This window comes from Poromitra crassiceps, assembly GCF_964638095.1.
Source record: "Poromitra crassiceps genome assembly, chromosome: 27".
NCBI lineage: Eukaryota > Metazoa > Chordata > Actinopteri > Beryciformes > Melamphaidae > Poromitra > Poromitra crassiceps.
Genome location: NC_139650.1, coordinates 12,122,001 through 12,148,128, shown reverse-complemented (window position 1 = coordinate 12,148,128; position 26,128 = coordinate 12,122,001). Strand labels below are relative to the sequence as shown.

Here is a 26,128-nt window from a genome sequence, read left to right as displayed (position 1 = left end):
ACCTTCAGATCAAACCCCGGCCTGAACGAAAAGGACCAGAATCCACAAATATTCTGATGGGATATCTATGGACCATTTCTGATGCATATTCTGGGTTTTGTTGATATGAACTTGATATGGTGAGGACATAATGTCATGTGAATGTGAAGTAATAATATTCAGTCATGTATGTATTCCTATTGGAAAACGTACAGTAAGGAGTGATGATCATTCCCATGGAAAGACTGCCCTGTGTCCAAATGAATAAGTGTTGTTGAATGTGCTTGTGCCTCCCATCATCTTTGTCAGTGCATGTCCATATATCACATACTTGTATTGCTCGTCCAATGGGAATTCATGTTCTAGATGGTTACAATGGAGATCGAGTGCACTGACAGACATAAGCAGCGTCTGGATTGGATGCTTGGCTGTTTGGATGACTCTACTATGAAGGCAGAACCTCCTGGAGCCCAGCAGATGTGATGAAAACATCAGGGTGCTGATAATGAGAGCAGCTCTTACCTCGACACACGGTGCCGTTGTCCACAGGCTCGTTTCCAGCCTTGCACATGCAGCGGCCGATGGGTACCATCCACTCTCCGTCTCCGTTACAGTACAGCTTGATGGGCACGTCCACCTCCTCGGCGTTGGGGATGCAGACGCCCCTCGCCGCCACCAGGGAGGTGCTCTCGGCGCCCGACAGCGTCTCCTGGAACAGCGCCCCGTTGGTGATGATGCGGGGGCACTTGCGGTAGAAGACGCGGACGGCGATGAGCGACATGCAGCCGCCGTAGTCCTGGAAGGCCAGGTAGAAGCCGTTGCGCGACACCGGGCCGAAGCTCCTCACCTCGGTGTTGATCTTCATCACCCGGCCCCCGAGGTCCACCTGGGAGAAGCTCTCGTCCGCCGCGATGGTGTCCACCTTGATCCAGGGGTTCTCCATCCAAGGCGGGGAGGTCCTGCTGGCCGTGTCCGAGTCCGACTCGTAGTAGTACAGGTTGAACGTCTCTTTGCAGGAGCCCGGCACGTTGGGGATGCTGCTGCAGTCCCTCACCGAGAACTTCATCTCCACGTGGATCCGCTGCGCGCCGCGGCGCCGGATGTACTTGGTCCGGACCCAGTTGTTCTGGTTGTTGTCGAACACGTTGCAGACCTGGTACGTACGGATGGTGTTCATGTTTTCATCGTACCCGCTCACCTCCTCCCACTGTAGGCCGAGGACAGAGAGAGAAACCAGTCAGTCTACACAAGACTCTTCAATATATTTATAGGCTATATGACTATGTGATACGGTCTGGTGAAAAAAAAAGTGAAATCACACAAATCAATATAAAATGTTGTTTTGTTTTGTTTGTGGAAAAAAATTACACACATATTACACAAGTTTACCACTCGATTCCTAGGCTCGCCTGCCCTGCAGCGTGGCCTCGGCCCGCAGCTCGGCCACCGCATGGCCTTGCCCGCAGCTCGGCTGCTCTATTGGCATACGCAGCACACAATTGCTCAACCTCCCATCACTGATGACATCACTCACTGATGATATCACTTGCTCGAGTGACATCGCTGATGATGTCATAGACATTGTGACAGCATCAGTGACATCACAATTGCTCGAGTGACATCGCTGATGATGTCATAGACATTGTGACAGCATCAGTGACATCACAATTGCTCGAGTGACATCGCTGATGTTTATGGAATCTCACAATGTGGGACCAAAAACGTGACCAAAAACGTAGACGGACAGAGCTAACTTTTATGTATGATGATGTGTGTGTGTGTGTGTGCGTCTGCGTACGTGTGTGTGTGTGTGTGTGTGTGTGTGTGTGTGTGTGTGTGTGTGTGTGTGTGTGTGTGTGTGTGTGTGTGTGCGTCTGCGCGCGTCTGCGTGCATGTGTGTGTGTGTGTGTGTGTGTGTGTGAGAAGGCCACAGTAGTGGTGTCCATTATAGCAGTGACGGCTTTGAGTTGATAAATAAGTAAATAAATAAATAAAAATCACGCAGTCAACAACTGCTCTCTCATGACAATGAGTTGCAGCTTGAATTGACTGTATAATAGGACAGACTGAGTGATGATCTGTTCACTGGCACTTTGTACTGTCTGACAGGTAAGTCAATACACAGAGGCCTTTATTACAAAGATATAAGTCAGACTTGATGTTATGTACCGTAAATTCCGGACTATAAGACGCACCGGTGTATAAGCCGCGGGACCAAAATTGACTATTTTTTTCTTCTATAAGCCGCACCGGACTATAAGCCGCGGGTGTTTTGATGTTTAATTACCATATGAAAGGGTTCGTGCACAGAGAGGAATGTCGGGAAAGAGATCGCTGTTTGGGGAAGCTCCCATTTATTAACATTTCAACAAAACAAAACAAAAGTCAGGTCACTAATCCCCAGACAAAATCACACAACAATAGGCTACCGTATATGTGCAGCAAACCTGTAACCAGAGAAGTCAAGTCACTAATCCTCGTCTTCCTCTTCTTCCTGCGTACTGAAACCACCAAAGTCCTCATCTTCAGTGTCGGAAACGAACAGGTTCAGGGTGGCTTCGTCAACCACTCTCCTCTCTCCTTCAGGTGCCATGGCACGAGTCCGATACCTCACGAGTCCGACACCTCACGAGTCCGAAAAAAGAGGCTAACTTCCCCCAGACCCTAACCCAAAACCTAACCTCTCCCACCCCCACGCCTAAACCTAACATCCCCCAGACCCTAACCCAAAACCTAACCTCTCCCACCCCCACGCCTAAACCTAACCTCCCCCAGACCCTAACCCAAAACCATGAGGTGTCGGACTCGTGAGGTATCGGACTCGTGAGGTATCGGACTAGGGGGCAGTCCCCGTGGCGTCATCCTCTTCATCCCGCAGCAGTCCAGCGTTTTGGAACCCGTTGGTAATTGTGGATGTTTTCACACTCCTATAATATTCCGTGATCTTCCTTTGTGTGAATTCGCCGAAGTTTGTGATTTTCTCCTGATAGTCGGGAGGGAGTTGTTCAGTAGTTCTCCCCCGGACGGACAGTCCCTTTTGCCCAGGTTACGCGCGGCTGCTCTGTTTGATCGGCGGCTGCTCTCTTTTAATGCGAGATTGACTGCTTTCAACTTGAAAGCTGCCTCGTGTGAATTTCTGCGTACCTTCCCCATGGTAAGTGAGAGTGTTGCTTCTACTGCTCGTCTTGTTGTGAATATTCCTTGATCTTCCTTTGTGTGAATTCGCCGAAGTTTGTGATTTTCTCCTGGTAGTCGGGGGAGGGAGTTGTTGCCCGAGTGGCCGTTTGCTTACCGTAATTACCATATGTAAGTGGTGACGCACAGAGGGGATTGTCGGGAAGAGATGGCTGTTTGAGGAAGCTCCCATTTACCGTATTACAACATTTCAACAAAACAACATAACACAACACCACCGTTGTTTATTTTTACAGTGCACACAGTGTCCGCGGTGTGGTGAAAAGAGGGCAAGAGAGGAAATTAAAACAGAAGTGGATTTATAGTTAGAAAGAGTGCTAAAAAAGAGAGATTTTTTTTTTTTTTTTTTTTTTTTTCTGAAAAAATCCATAGATAAGACGCACCGTTATATAAGCCGCAGGGGCCAAAAAACGGGAAAAAAGCCGCGGCTTATAGTCCGGAATTTACGGTATTTGTACAAGGTCCAAGATGCATGCTTCATACACTATACAGTTAGACTCTCCTCATACTGGGGTTGGGATCAATTCACTTTTTAATTCAATTAATTCATATTGTGTGTGTGTGTAATTGCTATTCATCTTTTAATGATACAGCTTTCATTTTCAATTATTTCATTGCAGATTGGACGTGCGATTTGGGGGATTTTAAAGTACAACGAGAGCGCTTTGAAGTTCCCTACCTCCCCACCTCCTCTCCTGTCCTCTCATATAGACAGAGAGGAGGATCCATTGACATACTGACATTACACAAAGTGGAGAAGTGTCATTCAATCAGAGGCTGTGCTTGATGAGACAGCGTGGCCCACTTTCTTATCCTAGCTTCATACCACACGTTCATATCTACATAGTGTTCATTATTAGTTATTGACATTACGGAGAAAACTCCTTTCACTACTATGGCAGAGACAGTTTACAGTGAAAAAACATGACATCGATTTTTCATAATCAAAGTCACACACACACACACACACACACACACACACACACACACACACACCAATAAAATCGGCATAATCATATTACACAGGTAATCATGTGGAGAGAAAAAATGAAAGGGCAAATTTCACTTGAGGGTTTCTGGTAGCTTTTCCACTTTCAAAATCCACATAATGCAGACACATTTTGACAGCCTCCAGATGCTCCTCAGTGGTTTTCCTGCTGTGGATCAAACCCAGTTTCAAATGCCTGCATTCTAACCACCAAGTGAGTCATGACCTTGACCCAATACAAGGAAAACCCTGCTCTCAACCCCCAGAGAGAGAGAGAGAGAGCCAGTCACCAGGCTCAGCCTCCACCCTGCACCGCCTCTACCCCTCCACCCTGCACCACCTCTACCCCTCCACCCTGCACCGCCTCTACCCCTCCACCCTGCACCACCTCTACTCCTCCACCCTGCACCACCTCTACCCCTCCACCCTGCACCGCCTCTACCCCTCCACCCTGCACCACCTCTACCCCTCCACCCTGCACCGCCTCTACCCCTCCACCCTGCACCTCCTCTACTCCTCCACCCTGCACCGCCTCTACTCCTCCACCCTGCACCGCCTCTACCCCTCCACCCTGCACCGCCTCTACCCCTCCACCCTGCACCGCTTCTACCCCTCCACCCTGCACCTCCTCTACCCCTCCACCCTGCACCGCCTCTACTCCTCCACCCTGCATCTCCTCTACTCCTCCACCCTGCACCGCCTCTACCCCTCCACCCTGCACCACCTCTACCCCTCCACCCTGCACCGCTTCTACCCCTCCACCCTGCACCTCCTCTACCCCTCCACCCTGCACCGCCTCTACCCCTCCACCTCCTCTACCCCTCCACCCTGCACCGCCTCTACTCCTCCACCCTGCACCACCTCTACCCCTCCACCCTGCACCTCCTCTACCCCTCCACCCTGCACCGCCTCTACCCCTCCACCCTGCACCTCCTCTACCCCTCCACCCTGCACCGCTTCTACCCCTCCACCCTGCACCACCTCTACCCCTCCACCCTGCACCGCTTCTACCCCTCCACCCTGCACCGCTTCTACTCCTCCACCCTGCACCTCCTCTACCCCTCCACCCTGCACCGCTTCTACCCCTCCACCCTGCACCACCTCTACCCCTCCACCCTGCACCGCTTCTACCCCTCCACCCTGCACCGCTTCTACCCCTCCACCCTGCACCTCCTCTACCCCTCCACCCTGCACCACCTCTACCCCTCCACCCTGCACCGCCTCTACTCCTCCACCCTGCACCGCCTCTACCCCTCCACCCTGCACCGCCTCTACTCCTCCACCCTGCACCTCCTCTACCCCTCCACCCTGCACCTCCTCTACCCCTCCACCCTGCACCGCCTCTACTCCTCCACCCTGCACCTCCTCTACCCCTCCACCCTGCACCTCCTCTACCCCTCCACCCTGCACCGCCTCTACCCCTCCACCCTGCACCGCCTCTACTCCTCCACCCTGCACCTCCTCTACCCCTCCACCCTGCACCTCCTCTACCCCTCCACCCTGCACCGCCTCTACCCCTCCACCCTGCACCGCTTCTACAACTCCACCCTGCACCGCCTCTACTCCTCCACCCTGCACCTCCTCTACCCCTCCACCCTGCACCTCCTCTACCCCTCCACCCTGCACCGCCTCTACTCCTCCACCCTGCACCTCCTCTACCCCTCCACCCTGCACCTCCTCTACCCTCCACCCTGCACCTCCTCTACCCCTCCACCCTGCACCGCCTCTACCCCTCCACCCTGCACCGCCTCTACCTCTCCACCCTGCACCGCTTCTACCCCTCCAGCCTGCACCGCCTCTGCACCGCCTCTACTCCTCCACCCTGCACCTCCTCTACCCCTCCACCTCCCCCCTTCACTCTTCAGTTCACAGCTGACATAATTTCCCAAATTAGTGCCACTTAGTGAGGATTCTGACAGGGATTTTGACGGGTTGGGAGAAGAAAGTCACCCCTCTTGTTACAGCCCGCCGTCCTATCAAACACTCGCTCACTAATTAGAACAGCTTTAGCGCTTAATTCCCATGTCCCAATTAATCACTGATGCTCGGGTTGACCCACACACACAACCCAAGCCTTCATGAGCCAGCCCTGCTCAACACAACACAACCCAACACAACACAACACAACACAACACAACACAACACAACACAACACACAGTGATGTTCATGAGCCAGCCCTGCTCAACACAACACAACACAACACAACACAACACAACACAACACAACACACAGTGATGTTCACACCACACACAACATGTTTCAGGAAAGAGGACACAACAGACAAACATCTTCAAAAGCCACCATAGAATCTTGTTGATATGAATGTAGAGCAAAGAGCAAAATGTGCAGCTTTGAAACATTACATTTCAGTGATTGTGCTATATAGTTATATACATAATAGCTGAAATGTGTTTGTGGAAATAAGCACATGTACACACAAAAATGGCCGGTTATAATAAGTGTCGGGTTTTTCACTGGCAATTATTTGGAGTTGACAAGTGTTGATTGCTGTGTTTGTTCACTCACAGTCTGTGATGTGGCTCTGGGGTGGCGGTTGAAAACGAGTCTAAAAATGTTTCATTAACTTTGATGGTTGTGGAGTTATAAATACTGTCATACTGTAGCGACGCGCCGTCAATGTTTACACTGTCAGCTCATTTCACACTTTTATTTCTGAGAGTAACACTGAAGATTGTGTAAACCTTAAATGTGATCTCCAAGAATATTTCAGAGTACATGCCAATGTAAGTTTAAGTGCAGATTGGCATAGCTGTGTCATTGCAGCATACTACAGAGTGTGGTTGTCACTACCTCTGTCATTTTAAATACTTTGTGAATGCAAAACCTGACTAGTGTTGATACTGTAGCTAATAGGGCTGTCACTTTTTCCCAAAATAAAGTTCGAACAAACTTTAATTGCCCGCAAAATGTTCGAATATATTTGAAGTTTTTTCGTTAATTAATTTTTTATTTATTTATTTTTTATTTTTTGCTGCATCCAACTCGAGACAACTTTTCAGACCCTGGAGACAATCTTTCTCAGAAGAGACTAACGCGACAAATCTGGAGACTTTTGCTGAGATGGGATTAACATTACCAGCAAGCAGCAGTTGGTTAATTTTGGTTAATAAAAAATAAAAAATAAAAAATAATATTAATAATAATAATAATAATAATAATAATAATAATAATAATAATAATAATAATAATAATAATAATAATAATAATACAAAAAATAATAATTTGAACAGGTCAATTATACATTCAAACATGCCCTCTGCCCCCACATTCGAATTTCAAATAAAAAGTGACAGCCCTAGTAGCTAACCTGACTAGTGTTGATACTGTAGCTTTTAAAAATACAATGATTTGCTAAGCAACCACTGTGACTGCATGTACCCTGCCTGTCAAAGGTTTGAGGAGATGTGCCTTTACAAAAATGTCAAAGTACTGATTGATTGTCTAGCTATTTGCTCAGCTATTAACTAACATTCAGCTTAAAAAAAGGCCTGGAAAAAGATGCCTGTTAGCATGAAGAAAGTGTATACAGCAGTTACGTACAGCTGCTAGCCTAAGTGTTTTAATGTCATCGTCAAAAAAGGTTTGCATGTACGATTTTCTCAAACTAAAACCGTTCATGGGGTTAAGTTATTGCAAACTGACAGATAAAACGTCTATATATTAACATTTTCAAAAGCTAGAAGTCCCCAGACTTTGGACAGGCGGTCCACATGCTGCAGGGTCTTGGTGGAACAGTCAAGAGACAGATGCACGTACTGGTTGGCCCAGATGGACATCATCATCCTGGGTCACAAGCAGCCATTGACCTCCATCATCATCCTGGGTCACAAGCAGTCATTGACCTCCCCACTTTTGCTCCAACTGTTCAATCTGCTCCAACTGTTCAATCTGCTTTACTCGTCTGTCTGGCGATTAAACAAGAGAGGACAGACTGTGACTGGTGCTAAGCCCCTGAGCATCGCACAATCAAACTTTACAGGGGGATTTGGGGGGGGGGGGGGGGGTATCCTAGCCTAGGATGTGGCCATTCTCAGTATCAGTATTTCTGGTGATTTTGGTACTTGGAGAGGTGTGAAGTAATAACAGAAAAATAAAGCACTAATATGACGATGCCAGTTCCACACAGTCACCAACTATAAAACACATCCCTGTCCCTGTGTACAAGCCAGTCAAATCTTTTGCTCCAGTTTCTATGTAGACGCTGGACCGTCTACATGAAACTGACCAATCAGCGCAAAGAGGAGGGCGGGCCTTCCAGAAGGACCAGTCAATCAGAGCAGTGTCTCATAGCATAAGCAAAAGCAACATTTTTGGTAGGTGTGAACAAACACTGGGAAGTCAATCGCTAAAGCTAGAACTAAACCATTTTTAATGGGAAAGAAAAGATGTATTTTATAGACACCAGGTAATGATATACAACGCTACAAAAGCAAATGGAATGAATGTGTTGGGGGAGGACTACAGGGGGAAGTGTTGGGGGAGGACTACAGGGGGAAGTGTTGACAGTGTTGGGGGAGGACTACAGGGGGAAGTGTTGAAGGAGGACTACACTGGACTACACTATGGGAGGACTACAGGGGGAAGTGTGGGGGGAGGACTACAGGGGGAAGTGTTGGGGGAGGACTACAGGGGGAAGTGTGGGGGGAGGACTACAGGGGGAAGTGTTGGGGGAGGACTACAGGGGGAAGTGTTGAAGGAGGACTACACTGGACTACACTATGGGAGGACTACAGGGGGAAGTGTGGGGGGAGGACTACAGGGGGAAGTGTTGGGGGAGGACTACAGGGGGAAGTGTTGGGGGAGGACTACAGGGGGAAGTGTTGACAGTGTTGGGGGAGGACTACAGGGGGAAGTGTTGAAGGAGGACTACACTGGACTACACTATGGGAGGACTACAGGGGGAAGTGTTGGGGGAGGACTACAGGGGGAAGTGTTGAAGGAGGACTACAGGGGGAAGTGTTGAAGGAGGACTACAGGGGGAAGTGTTGGGGGAGGACTACAGGGGGAAGTGTTGGGGGAGGACTACAGGGGGAAGTGTTGAAGGAGGACTACAGGGGGAAGTGTTGAAGGAGGACTACAGGGGGAAGTGTTGGGGGAGGACTACAGGGGGAAGTGTTGAAGGAGGACTACAGGGGGAAGTGTTGAAGGAGGACTACAGGGGGAAGTGTTGGGGGAGGACTACAGGGGGAAGTGTTGAAGGAGGACTACAGGGGGAAGTGTTGGGGGAGGACTACAGGGGGAAGTGTTTTGATGGAGGGGCCCTGCTGGTCACGGCCTCTCGGCCCGGCTTTCATCACAGCCATTGGAGGGAAGCAAATGGGCCATAATAATAATAAGAGCCTAACGATCAAGTGCCAAGTGTGAAATGAGAAGAAACGTCTTCATTTTCACAGCTTCCCCCAACCTCCTCTTTACCCACAATGCTGTTCAACCTCCTCTTTACCCACAATGCTGTTCAACCTCCTCTTTACCCACAGTGCTGTTCAACCTCCTCTTTACCCACAGTGCTGTTCAACCTCCTCTTTACCCACAGTGCTGTTCAACCTCCTCTTTACCCACAGTGCTGTTCAACCTCCTCTTTACCCACAGTGCTGTTCAACCTCCTCTTTACCCACAATGCTGTTCAACCTCCTCTTTACCCACAATGCTGTTCAACCTCCTCTTTACCCACAGTGCTGTTCAACCTCCTCTTTACCCACAGTGCTGTTCAACCTCCTCTTTACCCACAGTGCTGTTCAACCTCCTCTTTACCCACAGTGCTGTTCAACCTCCTCTTTACCCACAGTGCTGTTCAACCTCCTCTTTACCCACAATGCTGTTCAACCTCCGCTCTTTACCCACAGTGCTGTTCAACCTCCGCTCTTTACCCACAGTGCTGTTCAACCTCTGCTCTTTACCCACAGTGCTGTTCAACCTCTGCTCTTTACCCACAGTGCTGTTCAACCTCCTCTTTACCCACAATGCTGTTCAACCTCCTCTTTACCCACAATGCTGTTCAACCTCCTCTTTACCCACAGTGCTGTTCAACCTCCTCTTTACCCACAATGCTGTTCAACCTCCTCTTTACCCACAGTGCTGTTCAACCTCCTCTTTACCCACAATGCTGTTCAACCTCCTCTTTACCCACAGTGCTGTTCAACCTCCTCTTTACCCACAATGCTGTTCAACCTCCTCTTTACCCACAATGCTGTTCAACCTCCTCTCTTTACCCACAATGCTGTTCAACCTCCTCTTTACCCACAGTGCTGTTCAACCTCCGCTCTTTACCCACAGTGCTGTTCAACCTCCGCTCTTTACCCACAGTGCTGTTCAACCTCCGCTCTTTACCCACAGTGCTGTTCAACCTCCTCTCTTTACCCACAGTGCTGTTCAACCTCCTCTCTTTACCCACAGTGCTGTTCAACCTCCGCTCTTTACCCACAGTGCTGTTCAACCTCCTCTCTTTACCCACAGTGCTGTTCAACCTCCTCTTTACCCACAGTGCTGTTCAACCTCCTCTTTACCCACAGTGCTGTTCAACCTCCGCTCTTTACCAACAGTGCTGTTCAACCTCCTCTTTACCCACAGTGCTGTTCAACCTCCTCTTTACCCACAGTGCTGTTCAACCTCCTCTTTACCCACAGTGCTGTTCAACCTCCTCTTTACCCACAGTGCTGTTCAACCTCTGCTCTTTACCCACAGTGCTGTTCAACCTCCGCTCTTTACCCACAGTGCTGTTCAACCTCCTCTTTACCCACAGTGCTGTTCAACCTCCGCTCTTTACCCACAGTGCTGTTCAACCTCCTCTTTACCCACAGTGCTGTTCAACCTCTGCTCTTTACCCACAGTGCTGTTCAACCTCCGCTCTTTACCCACAGTGCTGTTCAACCTCCTCTTTACCCACAGTGCTGTTCAACCTCCGCTCTTTACCCACAGTGCTGTTCAACCTCCTCCCTTTACCCACAGTGCTGTTCAACCTCCGCTCTTTACCCACAGTGCTGTTCAACCTCCGCTCTTTACCCACAGTGCTGTTCAAGTAGGGATGCAACAGTATGATTTTTTGACGGTATGATAACCTTGGACAAAAATACCAAGGTTTCACGGTATCGCGGTATTGCGGACCTTTATGTGGCATAAAAAATGCCAATGAACAAAATGTATTTTATTTTCTAACAGTTTGCTGAATTGTGGACTGAGAAAAAATAAAGTCATGTTAATGTAACCTCCAACTGTAATGACAGTTAACTGGCAAGTATGTGTGTGCTTTGGTAATATAGTACTGTTCTTACTTATAAATGTAAACGATTTAGTTCATCTAATTAATTTGATGTAAAACTAAAACATAACAATCAAATACACGCTTTTCTTTTGTAATGGGTGAACACTGGACACAAATAATGATTGTTTCCTCACACATACACCCCCACTCTGTCTCACACAGGATACACACACACACACACACACACACACACACAGCCCTGTCCCTGTTTCTGTTTCTGTCTCTCTCTCTCTCTCTCTCTCTCTCTCTCTCTCTCTCTCTCTCTCTCTCTCTCTCTCTCTCTCTCTCTCTCTCTCTCTCTCTCTCTCTCACACACACACAAAGTTTGTGCATAATTTTCCACTGCCAGTTTGGAGGAATCTTTCGTCATTATCTAATGTTACTTCTCTTCAGTGCAATACGTTTTGATAACGACCTGCTGTACAGCGACGTTCGCTCAGTCAACTAACGTGTCATTAACGTTAGATAGAGGAGAAAGATAGCTGGTGTTAGCTAGCTTATTAGCCATGTTAGCTGCCTCAGTGGGTAACGTTAGCCTATAGAGAGTATTTATCTGACGTTTGTTAGCTACTCCTCAAACCTGCGGGTGGAAATGGTTTATGTCCAATGCGATGTATGTTGAAGCAAGACAACGTTTTAATGTACCGGTACCTTGAATTTGACAAATAACGACGGGTCGTGCTCACGCAGATCTAAGCCCTGGCCATCCTAGCCTCAACGCGAGACTCATCAGTCATTCGGATGAGTCTTGCGTTGAGGCTATGGCCATCTGTATTTTTACAATAGCCGAAATATTCCCATACAGCCGAGTGCCGACGTCGTCTTTTTAGATGGGGAGAAAGTTCAGGGGGGTCCTTGCGTTCTCCTGCTTTATCATACACACGGTTGTAGTCAAGGACAGCTCCTCACTACTGTGCGTCTAGGTAGGCATGCAGCCAGGGGGAGGGGCCACGTAAGCTGCACTCTGCAAAGCGACCTGGGCACTTTGTTTTGGGGAAACAGCTGATACCGTGGAGAAGGTATGACGGCAAATCTTAGTGGTTTTGATACCGTGACTTTTTCAAACCGCGGTATACCTTCAAACCGGAAACCGCTGCATCCCTATGTTCAAGAGCTGGTCATGTGTTTGAAGGAGGCAAGGTGGAGGTAAGGGTGGCAGCGGGGGTCAAGAAGGATTAGTTCAAGGGGTCCTGAGATAAGCATGGAAACTAATAATCTAGCTGTTTTCATCTTTCACAACATTGGGAAATGTGTGCAAGTCAACTAGCCTACATGATGAGATCATGTGATCATGATCACATGATGAGATCACGTTATCATGATCACATGATCTCATCATGTACTCATGATAAGAGCCGCAGGAATGAGTCCAGAAAACATGGACGCTAACACTCCCGGTTCTTCACTGTTTTCGCCTATGGGATTTTTGAATGGGTTTTTGGCGCGATGCTTCAAATAAGGTCTGTGGTTAACGCAAGCGTATTCAAACGCGAACCTGTGTTCAGTAGGATAATCTTCACACGAGGACCACTTTTATGAGTTTTGAAGCTTTTACGTGCCGTTAAAAGGGCGGCTAGCTAGCAAACGGCTAAATGAGACTACACTGTTGAGTCGACGGGGATATTATACGTCAATAACGTCATCACTTCAAAGGACGAACATGGAAATTCTCTTTCCCTCACCTGGTTCAGCCCAGGGTAATCAGTGCACAGCAGCGCACACATCAACAACACTCCAGGTTGAGTGGTGACGTGACTACACTGTGTGTGACTACACTGTGTGTAGTTCTGGATTAGTTTAGCACAAGCTTTTTACTTCTAGGGCTCGCATTTACGCTTCAAAACTCATGAAAGTGGTCCTCATGTGTGAAGATTATCCTGCTGAACACTGGTTCACGTTTGATTAATCTTGCGTTGCCCAGAGACCTTATTTGAAGCATCGCGCCAAAAACCCATTCAAAAATCCCATAGGCAGAAACAGTGAAGAACCCAGGAGTCCGGGACTTCCGCGTTCCGACTACAAAAATACATCATCCCTGGTGCTCTCTGTGGCTGTGGCGGGCTCATTGTTAAAGCTAGAGTAAAGATACTGGTAATATCATATGAAACTAGAAGACATAAGTCATGCTAGCTTGCAGGGAAGGAGGCTAAATAACACTCCAAAATTGGGCTACATTTTGGTGAGGGAAAAACTGGCTTGGCCATTTTCAAAAGGGTCCCCTCTCACCTGAAGATATGTGACTGAGACATGCCCACTTGATGCTAATTCATTGCAGTTTTTGGCCAAAGAAAAAAGAAACGTAGTTCTTTTGCATGCAGTATAACTGTTATTTTCACACTTATCCATTTGAATACTGGGATCCCTAAAGCTGAGACTCTTGTGGATTCAGTGTATTGATGTGTCCCCATATGGCTACTATGTCCGCATAGCAGCCATTTCATTGCAGTGAGACCATTTTTCTAAACTTGACCTCACTGTATAAAATGACCAATTGTGACATCTAGGATAATCACATGAAACTTTACAACCACATTTTTGAGCAATCATGTGACATGTTACATTGCTAAATGTGAGTTCCCTCTCTGTGCATTCAGTGAGAGTGCCAGTGTGACATCATCAGTGATGGCATAAAATGCATAGTGACATCATCCGTGATGTCATAACTCATAGTGACATCATCAGTGATGTCATAAATCCCTATCGATGCAAAGTGACATCATCAGTGATGTCATAAATCCTACCCTGTTGACATTATTACATGACAAGCAATAAAGTAAAGTAATAGATGGTGGGATTAGTATGGGTATGAACCAAGGAACCAGAGCTCTTCCCTCGGTAGAACCAGAAGAGAACCAGAAGTACTGTTAAGGCGCCCTGCAGTGATTGTCGCCATACCTAAGAATCCAAACACTCTCAAACACTCTTCAAGAAGGATTCAAGCAACAACTTCAGCCTAAGATGTTCTTCCCAGATGGCTATGTGTACAGTGGTTCTGATGGCTGGTACCCTGCAGTGCCATCTCTTCAAGGATCATCCAGGGTGGGAATGGAACCTGAGAGCCCGGCCGAGATCCGCCGCTTATACTTGCAATCATGCAACTTCATCAATCACGCGGTTACAACATATAGGACTTGGCCGGTGCATGAGGGGTCAGGGGGCCAGGTGGAGGGGCTGGTCCAGCCCATGGCTCCTCCTCACCAACCCTCACCGGTGAAGTCGGGTGGCCATCCACCTGCGTTGGGACATGGGGAGTTGAATAGGTCAGATAGGGTGTACCGTCCGACTCGCCAGTCCACAACGGCGCAATACCAACATCACCAAGGCGTCCTTACCTGGCAGCCACCACCTCCCAGGGCTTCTAGCTATCCAGCAGCTCATGTACCTAACCCTAACCCACCACTTCACCCAACCCACTCACCATGGAAGCACAAGCAGAAGCAGAAGACCCGTGGCCTATTATATCAGCATTTAGCAAATTCCCGGAAAGACGCCCACCAGTCTGCTGCAGGAGGATGGAACGCGGATAGGAAAGAGTCTAGTCTCCGACCTGCCGGAGGCCGAGGGACGGGCCCACCAGCCCAACTTCACTTTCCACGTCTCCGTCGGAGAGATCAGCTGCCCAGGCCCAGGGCCCAGCCAGGAGGCAGCCAAGCACAAAGCAGCCAAAACGCCTCTGAAGATGCTCAGGGGAGGCCTGGGAGACAAGCACCTCCTCAACACCGCCCAACTGTGGTGGGAGTGCCGCAGCTGCACCACCAGGCAGAGAGGTACTACCCTCCACCACCACAAGGTGCTGCTCCACATCATCCAGACAATCACAGCTACCGCCCTCACCATAGCGCTGCCTACCGTCAGCCTGAAGAAGTCGGCTATCCTTCCCGGCCTGACGACGCCTATCAAAGCCCTTACGACAGTTTCCACCCGCGTGATGACAGACATCAGCCTCAGCACGGGCCGTGTTACAGTCAGCCTGGTAATGGCTACCGCCCTTCGTATGGTGCAGCCTCCCACCTGCCCCATGACAACTACCCTCCTCTGCCTGGTTACCCTCGTCGCCATGGGGACAGCCACAGTGTGCCTCACCTATTCTCACTACTATAACAAGGTAGAGCATGTCAGTTGAGCAGGCATGCTAGAAACGAGTGGTATTTCTAGTGTAAATGGCAGCCTGGAATGAGAGACCATCCTGAAGATCACTACCATTCGGCTGATGTCTACCATCACAATCGCGATGATCACGACTACTGTATTGTCAAGAGGACAGACGGTGTTGGCCTGCCTGACCGTGGAGGCGACCCTGAGGACGTCTACTACGACCCTCGTGATGATTAGTGCAGGCGTTCAGATAAGCGCTACCCAGGTGACTAAGCTGTAGCTCAGGAGGTAGAGCGGGTCGTCTACTAATCGCTTTGGATAAAAGAGGTCGGTGGTTCGATCCCCGGCTCCTCCGGTTTGCATGTCGAAGTGTCCTTGGGCAAGATACTGAACCCCAAATTGCTCCTGATGCTTCTGCTAGTTTGCCGCTGTCGGTGTGTGAATGGGGTGAATGTAGCTACTCATTGAGTGCGTTTACTTGCACACTAATAAACCGTTTATTATCTATTTCTAGAGTTACTTGATTATCAAGTGGTCATGTAAACGGCCTCCTGTACCGGGATAAAGGCCATAAACGCTTTATGAGAGAAGCCATAAACACACCCAGGTTTCTGTTGAGTCATCAGGTTCATTCATGCAGTCAAGGTCCACTCACACACTTTGAGATGAGTTCCCACTATTTACTAAGTGCATCATGTCAGTTAGGGCTCCTCAATAGGAAAAATGTTGAGAATCACTGGACTAAAGTATAAAATGTTTACAGATTGGATCCTCTTTGTTTAACATATTGAAAAATGAAATGTCCAAGGTACTCTGTAGAATGTAGGGAAACAGTGGAGGGATATATCCAGAAGGAGGTGGTAATGCAACATAAAGGATGCCAACTGCCATAAAACACCACGGAAGAAGAAGGATTTATTACATCACTGATGACATCGCAATTGCTCGAGTAACATCACTGATGACATCATCTTCTTCTAATGGCTTTCCCGGTAGACTGGATGCCTTGCGGCAGGCACATTGCTGCCTCTCACAGAATATTACTCAAATTCCAGACTCTGGGTTCCGCCCCCTCCTCAATGTTCCTCCCTCTGGCCGCCTCGCTCTCCTATTCGACCTCCGTGTTCCCGGACCTCCCTCGCGGCCGATGCTCTCTAAGTTCGCTACTGATGACATCACAATTGCTCAAGTGACATCGCTGATGACATCATCACTGATAACATCACAATCGTGACTGAACCACACCGCCGCCAACCACAGACACACACCGCCACCCACTTAGCCAATCCTAACTAAGAATTGCAACATCAGCAGTACATCAGAAAACTATAAACAGTTTTGCAGGCATTCATTTAATTATTGAGAGTTGATCGGAGTTAAGGTGTGGACCAGTGATGCTGCCATGCATGCACAAATGACATCACTGGTTCACAACTTAACTCAAATCAACTCTCAAAAACTGTCAAACTAAATGAATGACTTCAAAGCTGTTTACAGTTTACTGATGTAATGATACAAAGCTGGTTGAAAATGGGTGGATTGTTCCTGTAAGGTGTGGCTCACATGTATCTCATCTCTTACATAAGTTGCCACACGACCTAAGAGCCAACTTCCAGAACTTTTTTTTTATATCAAATATTTTTATTGGACATAGCCTTCCTGTTGTGTGAACAGATATTTACCAAAGATGTATAGCACTCAAGTTCAGAGGTCATGTGCTATTCCTATACGGTCTAGCAGTCAAACATTAAACATTTGTGGACATGAATGAACTGCCTTGCCAAGACTGATGGCAAGACTGGAACCAATGGTTCAAGTACGGGTCAGGAAACCTCACCCCATTGAAAGAGTTCGCTTATTTGTGTAAGGTAACCTGTCTGTTGCTGGCAAAGCTTTAACATATGTGGAGCAGTTGTCCGGATCTTCCATATTTCTATGACAGCTGAACTGCTAGTTGTCACTTTCTGCAAGCAGTTTGGCTCCGCCCACAAAATACGTCATCACTGTTTACAAATATAAAAAGGGTCTATTGAGATTGACTTATCTGCCCAACACTACGTACGTATTGTCACGTTTTTGCATTGCGATCAATTTAATTTTGATATATTGATATAATTTTGATATATTGATATATTGTCCCATCCATCCCTATTTATTAATATACTGTGATAAATGTCTGCTCGTGCGTGCCACTGCCTCTGTACTGTTACAGTACCAAGACACATTCATTTACTGTACTTGCTAATTGAATTGATTCTCATTCTGATTGTAATTGTTGTTAGACCACCTTGTATATTGTTAATAAGCTACGTTCCCACACACGTCTTCTTGTGCCCAATAACTCTGGCGTGGTACAGAGCTTGTCATTTATATAGTGCTACAGCAGCACTACAGTGCTACAGCAGCACTACTGCGTGACGTGCAGCTCCTCTCTGTGTGCAGATAACCTGTCTAAAGAGTGGATGGATGGATGGTGCTGGTTAGAGTGTGGCAGTAACAGTTGATTGAGGCTTACTCTATGTTAGCTGCTCCCCCGTCCTCCTCCTGGAGTTATACGAGCTGTTACAGTTCAGTGATGCTCTCTGGGAATCGATCACTCCTCGGCCGCTCCAGGAGGGAGAGAAAAGTTCAGCTGACCTGCAATCTATAAGTCTCCCTGACAGTCGCTCTCTGCCTTATCTGTGAAGCCGAGCGCAGTGCCCTGTCAGGCCTGAGTTATACACTGAGCCTGTACCCCCCCTACAAGCTGCAGTGCACTGTCAGACCTGAGTTATACACTGAGCCTGTACCCCCCCTACAAGCTGACACTATTCCCCAGAGACACATTTTCAGCTCATTCACCAGCTGAAAAGAGAGAGGACGTCTTGGGCCTCATACCAGACCTTTGTGTAGCATCTAGTTACTGAAGTCCTCTACAGGCACACACACTCTCTGCTGGGGCTATACGCTGCTGCTGTTTGACATTTTGCTGACGCTCAAAAGCAGATTGGTTTACAGTATGAGAGAGCAGGTAGGAGTTTCAATGCACTGCTCCAAGACACATGTCAAGTGAAGTTTATTTGTGCGAACCTTAGGGCTGTCACTTTTTCCCAAAATAAAGTTCGAACGAACTTTAATTGCCTGCAAAATGTTCGAATATATTCAAAGTTTTTTGGGGGGTTTTGCAGGCCAGGCCACCGGGCATCGGCCCGACGTGTTAGCTTGGCCGCTCACAGTCACAACACTGCCTCACAGACTTGGCTGCATCCAACTCGAGACAACTTTTCAGACCCTGGAGACAATCTTTCTCAGAAGAGACTAACGCGACAAATCTGGAGACTTTTTCTGACATGGGATTAACATTACCAGCAAGCAGCAGTTGGTTAATTTTGGTTAATAAAATAAATAAATAAATAAAATAAATAAATAAATAAAAAATAAATCGAACAGGTCAATTATACATTCGAACATGCCCTTCTCCCCCACATTCAAAGTTAAATTTGAATTTCAAATAAAAAGTGACAGCCCTAGTGAACCTTGATCACAGTTAGCGTCCCAAAGGAAACAACACCAAATATTATGACAGATTCACACACAAAAAGCAGGATTTATCGGCATGTCATTGTTATCGGCAGATAGCGGTTTTAAAAGGAAATATCGGCATCGACCCAAAACGAATATTTCTGCAGATATGATAGGCCGATCAAATGATGCATTAATAATGCCCAAATGTTCAAAGATTGAGTAAATGCTTGACGTCATGTCCCCGGTGCGGGTTGGGGTTAGCATTGTAGACGGTGGGCCGTCATGAGAAGAGCAGGCATGATCAGGTGTTCATTCCACAGGAGAGACTTGATGTTCTCTGAAATTAGCTGGGGGAAAATGTGCTCATATATATATATATATATATATATATATATATATATATATGTATCCAATATCGTGCATCCTGCTTTAGTGCTGCTATCACAAGTATCAAATAAAGCTGCTGATATGTCAGCAGTTTTCTGCTGTTCACACTGCGAGCTCCACACAGCAACAAGTCACCAGAAGTCCATTGGCTTCCGATACAGCTGAGAGAGCAGGACAACTTGGATGGTGTGGAGGGTCAATGAGCTTCTCTAGCCAATCAAAGTTATCCATAGATGAGTTTTCCACGGTCATCATCAGCCACTAGGGCTGGCACGGATCAGAAAACCCACGGATCGGATCGCGTGACGGATTTTGAGCCACGGATCACGGATTTTTCGGATCAGCAAACAAATATATATATCAGATTTTTTCTCTCAAAATTTGATTTTCGATTAGATTTTTTTAATACTATTATAATTCTCTAACCATTTGTTGCCCTGCACAGCTCAAAAAATATTTTTTTGTCATAAGTGACACAATGTATGCTTTTACTCTGAAGGCAGAACGACCCAACTTCCTGTTTTAGGTGGCACTGCTATGCCTAACTTCGTGGCTGTTGCTTGCACCAGCCACATGACACGGGTACAGACCTACAGACCAGACCGCAGGTCAGTCTGGAAATATAACGTTGATGCTACGTTAAGCTACTCAGTGGCCCCACGTGTTGTTTTGTTGTTATGTGTCCTAAGGCAACATTTCACCGTCCGGTGATAATGTGTTTGTGAAACGTGTGCGCGCGCGTGTGTGTGTGTGTGTGTGTGTGTGTGTGTTGTGGCTCTCGTTATCTGACTTGTGCAGCCCGCAGCACGCTGATCGCATTCCTGTGCTTTTTCAGAGGTGTTGAAATAAGTTTGTGTGACGCTGTCTTTAGTAGCCACTAGCCACAGCCTTCAGACATACTTTACAGCAGCGACAAGGGATGAGGAAGCTCACTTGTGCTTGCCATGATTATGCCATGATTATGTCCGCGGACCATTGACGTTCCGAACCGCGTTCCGAACCGTGGGGGCTGATCCGTACGGGTCACGGATTATCCGTGATCCGTGCCAGCCCTATCAGCCACCAACAGCCATTTAGATTTGTGCCTTTCCTTGTCTCTGTACATGAGTTATCATGAACAACACTTCTGCCTGGCACCTGCAATATACATGAGATGTTGATTACAGCTCATTCTCTATAGCTTTGATTTGAAAGACTACAGGAACAATTATGTACTAAAATTATGCTTGGAAAAAGACTGCATCCATCATCGGGGTCAATAGTCATCTCTGAGATAGTTTAGATTTGTTTTCTTTTTCTTTTTTGATGAACGCTGCCTAATTACTCCCAAATCATTCATCAAACAGATGTGTTGTGAGAGGAAATTAGTGGTGTACGATATTGGATTTATTTATTCAACTTTTTTGTCGATAGTCGTTATGCCGATATTTTCCAACTCTTCTGGCTGATTGATGATGTCGATACCGTTATATCAACCCGATCTCTACCGTAAATTCCGGACTATAAGACGCACCGGTGTATAAGCCGCGGGACCAAAATTGACTATTTTTTTCTTCTATAAGCCGCACCGGTCTATAAGCCGCGGGTGTTTTGATGTTTAATTACCATATGAAAGGGTTCGTGCACAGAGAGGAATGTCGGGAAAGCGATGGCTGTTTGGGGAAGCTCCCATTTATTAACATTTCAACAAAACAAAACAAAAGTCAGGTCACTAATCCCCAGACAAAATCACACAACAATAGGCTATATGTGCAGCAAACCTGTAACCAGAGAAGTCAAGTCACTAATGCTCGTCTTCCTCTTCTTCCTGCGTACTGAAACCACCAAAGTCCTCATCTTCAGTGTCGGAAACGAACAGGTTCAGGGTGGCTTCGTCAACCACTCTCCTCTCTCCTTCATTGTCACTCAAAACCAACGAACTCCTCTTCATCTATAGCTGTGTTTCCATTACAGTTTTTCGCAAAAGAATTGCGATATTTCTACAACTTCGACAATGTACAATTGCGACTTGTAGGCGTTTCCATTGAAGTTGCGTTTGAGTGATTCCCCGTTGCAGCAGCTGCCACAGTGATTACGCACGGGGATCTGCCCCATATCCCGTCCCCTGCATGCTCAAATCCAACCAATGGTCAATGGAAATCCCAACATGAAGTTACAATGCATATAAACGAGCCTGATTATCAATTCAAAAGAAAATGAGTCGCAAAATGTTGCTGGCTGCGTGAATGCAGTCAGCGCGACAGGCAGAGGAAAAAAGGTAGCCTAATAGCCTACAACTGGTCCGATTTAGAGATGGAGGGGGGAAAAGGCTGATTTGGTTCTATAATTGCACCTGAAACGTGTGCAATGTAGCCTACTCACAGTCACTGTATTCACTTCAGACAGCACCACCGCACCAGTGTGTGCTTTTCATCCTCTCATCTCGCCGCTGTGCCAAATGCGCGCACACAGGCAGCCTGCTGTCACCATGGACCGATTTCTGCCATTAAACATTATCTAATTTGCCCGGCTACGCTTTTGCACAACACTCGTCTTTCTGCTAGGTAGCGTTGCTTCAAAGTTTTCCACTTGCTGCGGAGGTTTTGACACGGCTATCGAACCTTACTTACCAAACTTATTTTCCGCTCCTTTTCCAAGGGATAATATGGGTCACATGACGTGCAAATGCGAAAAATGTGTTTCCATTACACTTTTGCGATAAACTGCTATATCGACACGTCTGAAAAACCACCTCATGATCATCTACTGCTCGTTCTCATGCTGTCGAGAACGAGCAAAGCTTTTTTTTGGTGAAAGAATCCTCCAGGGCGCTTCTTGTTAACAGTCCGAGTGAGTGGCAGGTCGAACGTCAAAGGCACTTCATCCATATTTATGATCTGCTCCGGTTCGATGGAATATTCCTTGATCTTCCTTTGTGTGAATTCGCCGAAGTTTGTGATTTTCTCCTGGTAGTCGGGGGAGGGAGTTGATGGGCTTGTGGCCGTTTGCTTACCGTAATTACCATATGTAAGTGGTCACGCACAGAGGGGATTGTCGGGAAAGAGATGGCTGTTTGAGGAAGCTCCCATTTACCGTATTACCGTAACATTTCAACAAAACAACATAACACAACACCACCGTTGTTTATTTTTACAGTGCACACAGTGTCCGCGGTGTGGTGAAAAGAGGGCAAGAGAGGAAATTAAAACAGAAGTGGATTTATAGTTAGAAAGAGTGCTAAAAAAGAGAGATTTTTTTTTTTCTGAAAAAATCCATAGATAAGACGCACCGTTATATAAGCCGCAGGGGCCAAAAAACGGGAAAAAAGCCGCGGCTTATAGTCCGGAATTTACGGTAATTATTATTTTTTTTATAGCAACGTTTTTGGAAGAACGTTGCTATGTTACAATTTCGGCTCCGAAAAATTGTAAAATGCTAACATACGTTTATCCAGGGGTGGGCGTGGTTTCCGGAGATTTTCCGTTTTTAACCCCTCCCGCCACCCTAACTCTAAACCTAAAATCTCAGAACGTGATTAGAATATGATCACAGGAGAACATGATTATGATTAGTATGAAGTAACGTATTTTTACGCTTCATAGCGGCACAATTAACCAAGTGTCTGGCTGTGTGCAGTGTGAACGCAGCAGGGTAAGACCTGGCTGTGTGCAGTGTGAACGCAGCAGGGTAAGAGACCTAAGACCACTCACAATTTAAAAGCTTTCATTGTTTTGACATCACATGAATTGTGTATTTTCCCTGTCTTGTCATTACAGTGTCTGAATTAACCTGCACTGGTTTCAGAATCAGAGAGCCACATTAGCCCATCTGTCACTGACAAAAGTCAATAAATAATTCACAGAAAAGCAGGCAGAGAAGCCAGTGGAAAAGTCCCGAGGCACAGTTGTCCCATTTGCAGTTGTGGGGAATCTGTCAGAGTAAGAGTGGCTTCCCTGCAGGGACAGGGTACAAATCACAGCCACTCTCTGCCTTCAATTACCAAGAGAGAGGCAACGCCATGCAGCCAACTCCAGCAGGAGACCCTGCCTCATAGAGAGGACAGACACACACACACACACACACACACACACACACACACACACACGTACACGTACACACACACACACACATGTACACACACAAACACACACACACACACACACACACACACAGACACACACACACACGTACACGTACACACACAAACACACACACTCATACACACTCTCTCTTTCTCTCACACACACACACACACACACACACACACACACACACACACACACAGACATAAGTAGAATTGTCTGCTCCAGTCAACTTCAATGACTCAACTGTTAATGCACAACATGTGAAACTAGACAAACAAGCTTCCTATTGCGTCTTTAACTGCCACTCCACCAAACATGTGGATTATGTTTTGCATCTTTTCCTTCATAATTCCCGAGATATAATTTCACAGACTTTAATTGGGAATCATAGCAAATTAGTGGTCACTCCAAATCTACAATGAGTCCCATACAATGACATTTGTTCAAAAAAAATTAGCAGTGACGAAACACGAGGGCTATGTAAAAAAAAAAAAAAAATACGCCATTTTGGTCAGCTACACATGTCAACTATTACGCGTAAACAAGCTCAACCTTATTCCAAAGGAATTCTAATACAATGCATCATTGCTACATCGTGACAAACTTTTCCCAAAGTATTACAACATGGCCGACATGTTGCCTTCTTATAGCTCTGTTGTCTTGTGTGTCCTGAAGTGACACTCCACATCCATAATGATAACCTGCACGTCATTCTGTCCCCTCCTCTGCATCTCACTCATCTTTCCCCAGTGTGTGTGTGTGTGTGTGTGTGTGTGTTTGTGCGTGTTTGTGTGTGTGTGTGTGTGTGTGTGAGTGTGTGTGTGAGTTAGCTCCCAGCGGTCATAAGTCTATCTCCAATTGACTGCTGTTGACAGTGCCTCAAGGAGCGAGGCAGAGAGCAGGTCAGGAGGTGTGACCTCACGTTCACGCGTCTCTCTCAGCTCCACTTGAGAAGAAAACATTGAGCACTTAACCCTGCTCTGCTGCTGCTGCTGCTGCTGCTGCTGTCCATACATCAGCTCCATATCAACCAGCACAAACCCTGCTCTGCTGCTGCTGCTGCTCATACATCAGCTCCATATCAACCAGCACAAACCCTGCTCTGCTGCTGCTGCTGCCCATGCACCACCATCTTATGACATCACTGATGATGTCACAACTTTGCATCTCATGACATCACTGATGACATCATCAGCGCTTCACCATGCAACCCGTTCTCACTCCGAGCGCGTAGCATATTGACGCTTTGTCCCGTCCCTTGTGCGTCGCTTGTTACTAACATGGTACCCTTGAGCGACACATGAAACGACTTGGGCTTTCCGACTAAACTCAATGCAAACCCATGGAAGTAATCTTTGACGCTTATGGCAACTGCTCCCCCATTAGCCTAACTGCTCCCCCATTAGCCTAACTGCTCCCCCATTAGCCTAACTGCTCCCCCATTAGTCAACTGCTCCCCCATTAGGGTCTGGAGGAGCTAACCTCTCCCAGACCCTAACCCTAAACCTAACCTCTCCCACCACCCATGCCTAAACCTAACCTCCCCCAGACCCTAACCCTAACCTCTCCCACCCCCATGCCTAAACCTAACCTCCCCCAGACCCTAAACCTAACCTCTCCCACCCCCACGCCTAAACCTAACCTCCCCCCCAGACGCTAATGGGGGAGCAGTTGACTAATGGGGGAGCAGTTAGGCTAATGGGGGAGCAGTTGCCATAAGCGTCAAAGATGACTTCTATGGGTTTGCATTGAGTTTAGTCGGAAAGCCCAAGTCGTTTCATGGGTCGCTCAAGGGTACCATGTTAGTAACAAGTGGCGCATAAGGGACGGGACAAAGCGTCAATATGCTACGTGCTCGGAGTGAGAACGTGTTGCACCATGACATCATCAGTGGGACTTTATGACATCACTGATGGCATCCTCAGTGCCCACATGCTCCCTTTTATAATAGGAAGGGTATTTAGTCCTTGCCTTCATTCCCTCTGTTGACTGTATCTTCCAGTATGTAAAGACAGTACACAGCTTGTGTTGTCCTCTACACTGTGATCTACATGACACTTTCCCTGTTAGCACATTCTGACTACTTTAGTCAGAGCATCACGCCTCCTGAGAGAACCTCTGCTCTGCTAAATATCACATTAGGCATCACTATAGAAGGGAAGAATAAACATGTCTCTCTTGTCTGGCTGAGGGACCATTTCAGTCCGTCTGTATTTGGACATAATTAAACGTCTGAAGTGAACCGTCTGGCTGTACACAGAGAGAGACAACTAGATTTACACAAGTTCAACTGTCTGTTTCACGGATATCACTTCCACAAACCCACTGCAGGAAGCTGCTTATAATATTGCAGTCGCCTAGTTCATGGCGTTTCTTACAATATTGATACGTTAGGTGACTTTCAACTGTGCAAAAAGACACATCTACCACTAGATGAAAAGTGGTATTTTCGTCAGTAAACGCCGTTGTAAATGGCTGTGGAAGTTCAGATTAACAACTATTTGTGGTGATCTCCGGATAACACAGGAAACTCTGAAGGATTGACGGGGATGGCTGTTTTACACAGCCCCCGCAGCCTCCCCCTGGCTTGGGGCCTTTCACATGTAAATAAGAATGAGGTGAGCTACAGAAATGCA

General features: G+C 47.1%; 1 protein-coding gene across 2 annotated transcripts in view; it reads right to left on the bottom strand.

Moving 5' to 3' along the window:
* ephb2b (eph receptor B2b) overlaps positions 1-26,128 on the bottom strand; it is a gene marked incomplete at both ends in the record, with an annotated part of 318,948 nt that overhangs the window by 170,660 nt on the left and 122,160 nt on the right. For both annotated transcript variants that reach the window (XM_083661661.1, XM_083661662.1), the window contains one exon: positions 502-1,186. In XM_083661661.1, the coding sequence (XP_083517787.1) occupies positions 502-1,186 (685 nt within the window). The remainder of the gene's footprint in view (positions 1-501; positions 1,187-26,128) is intronic.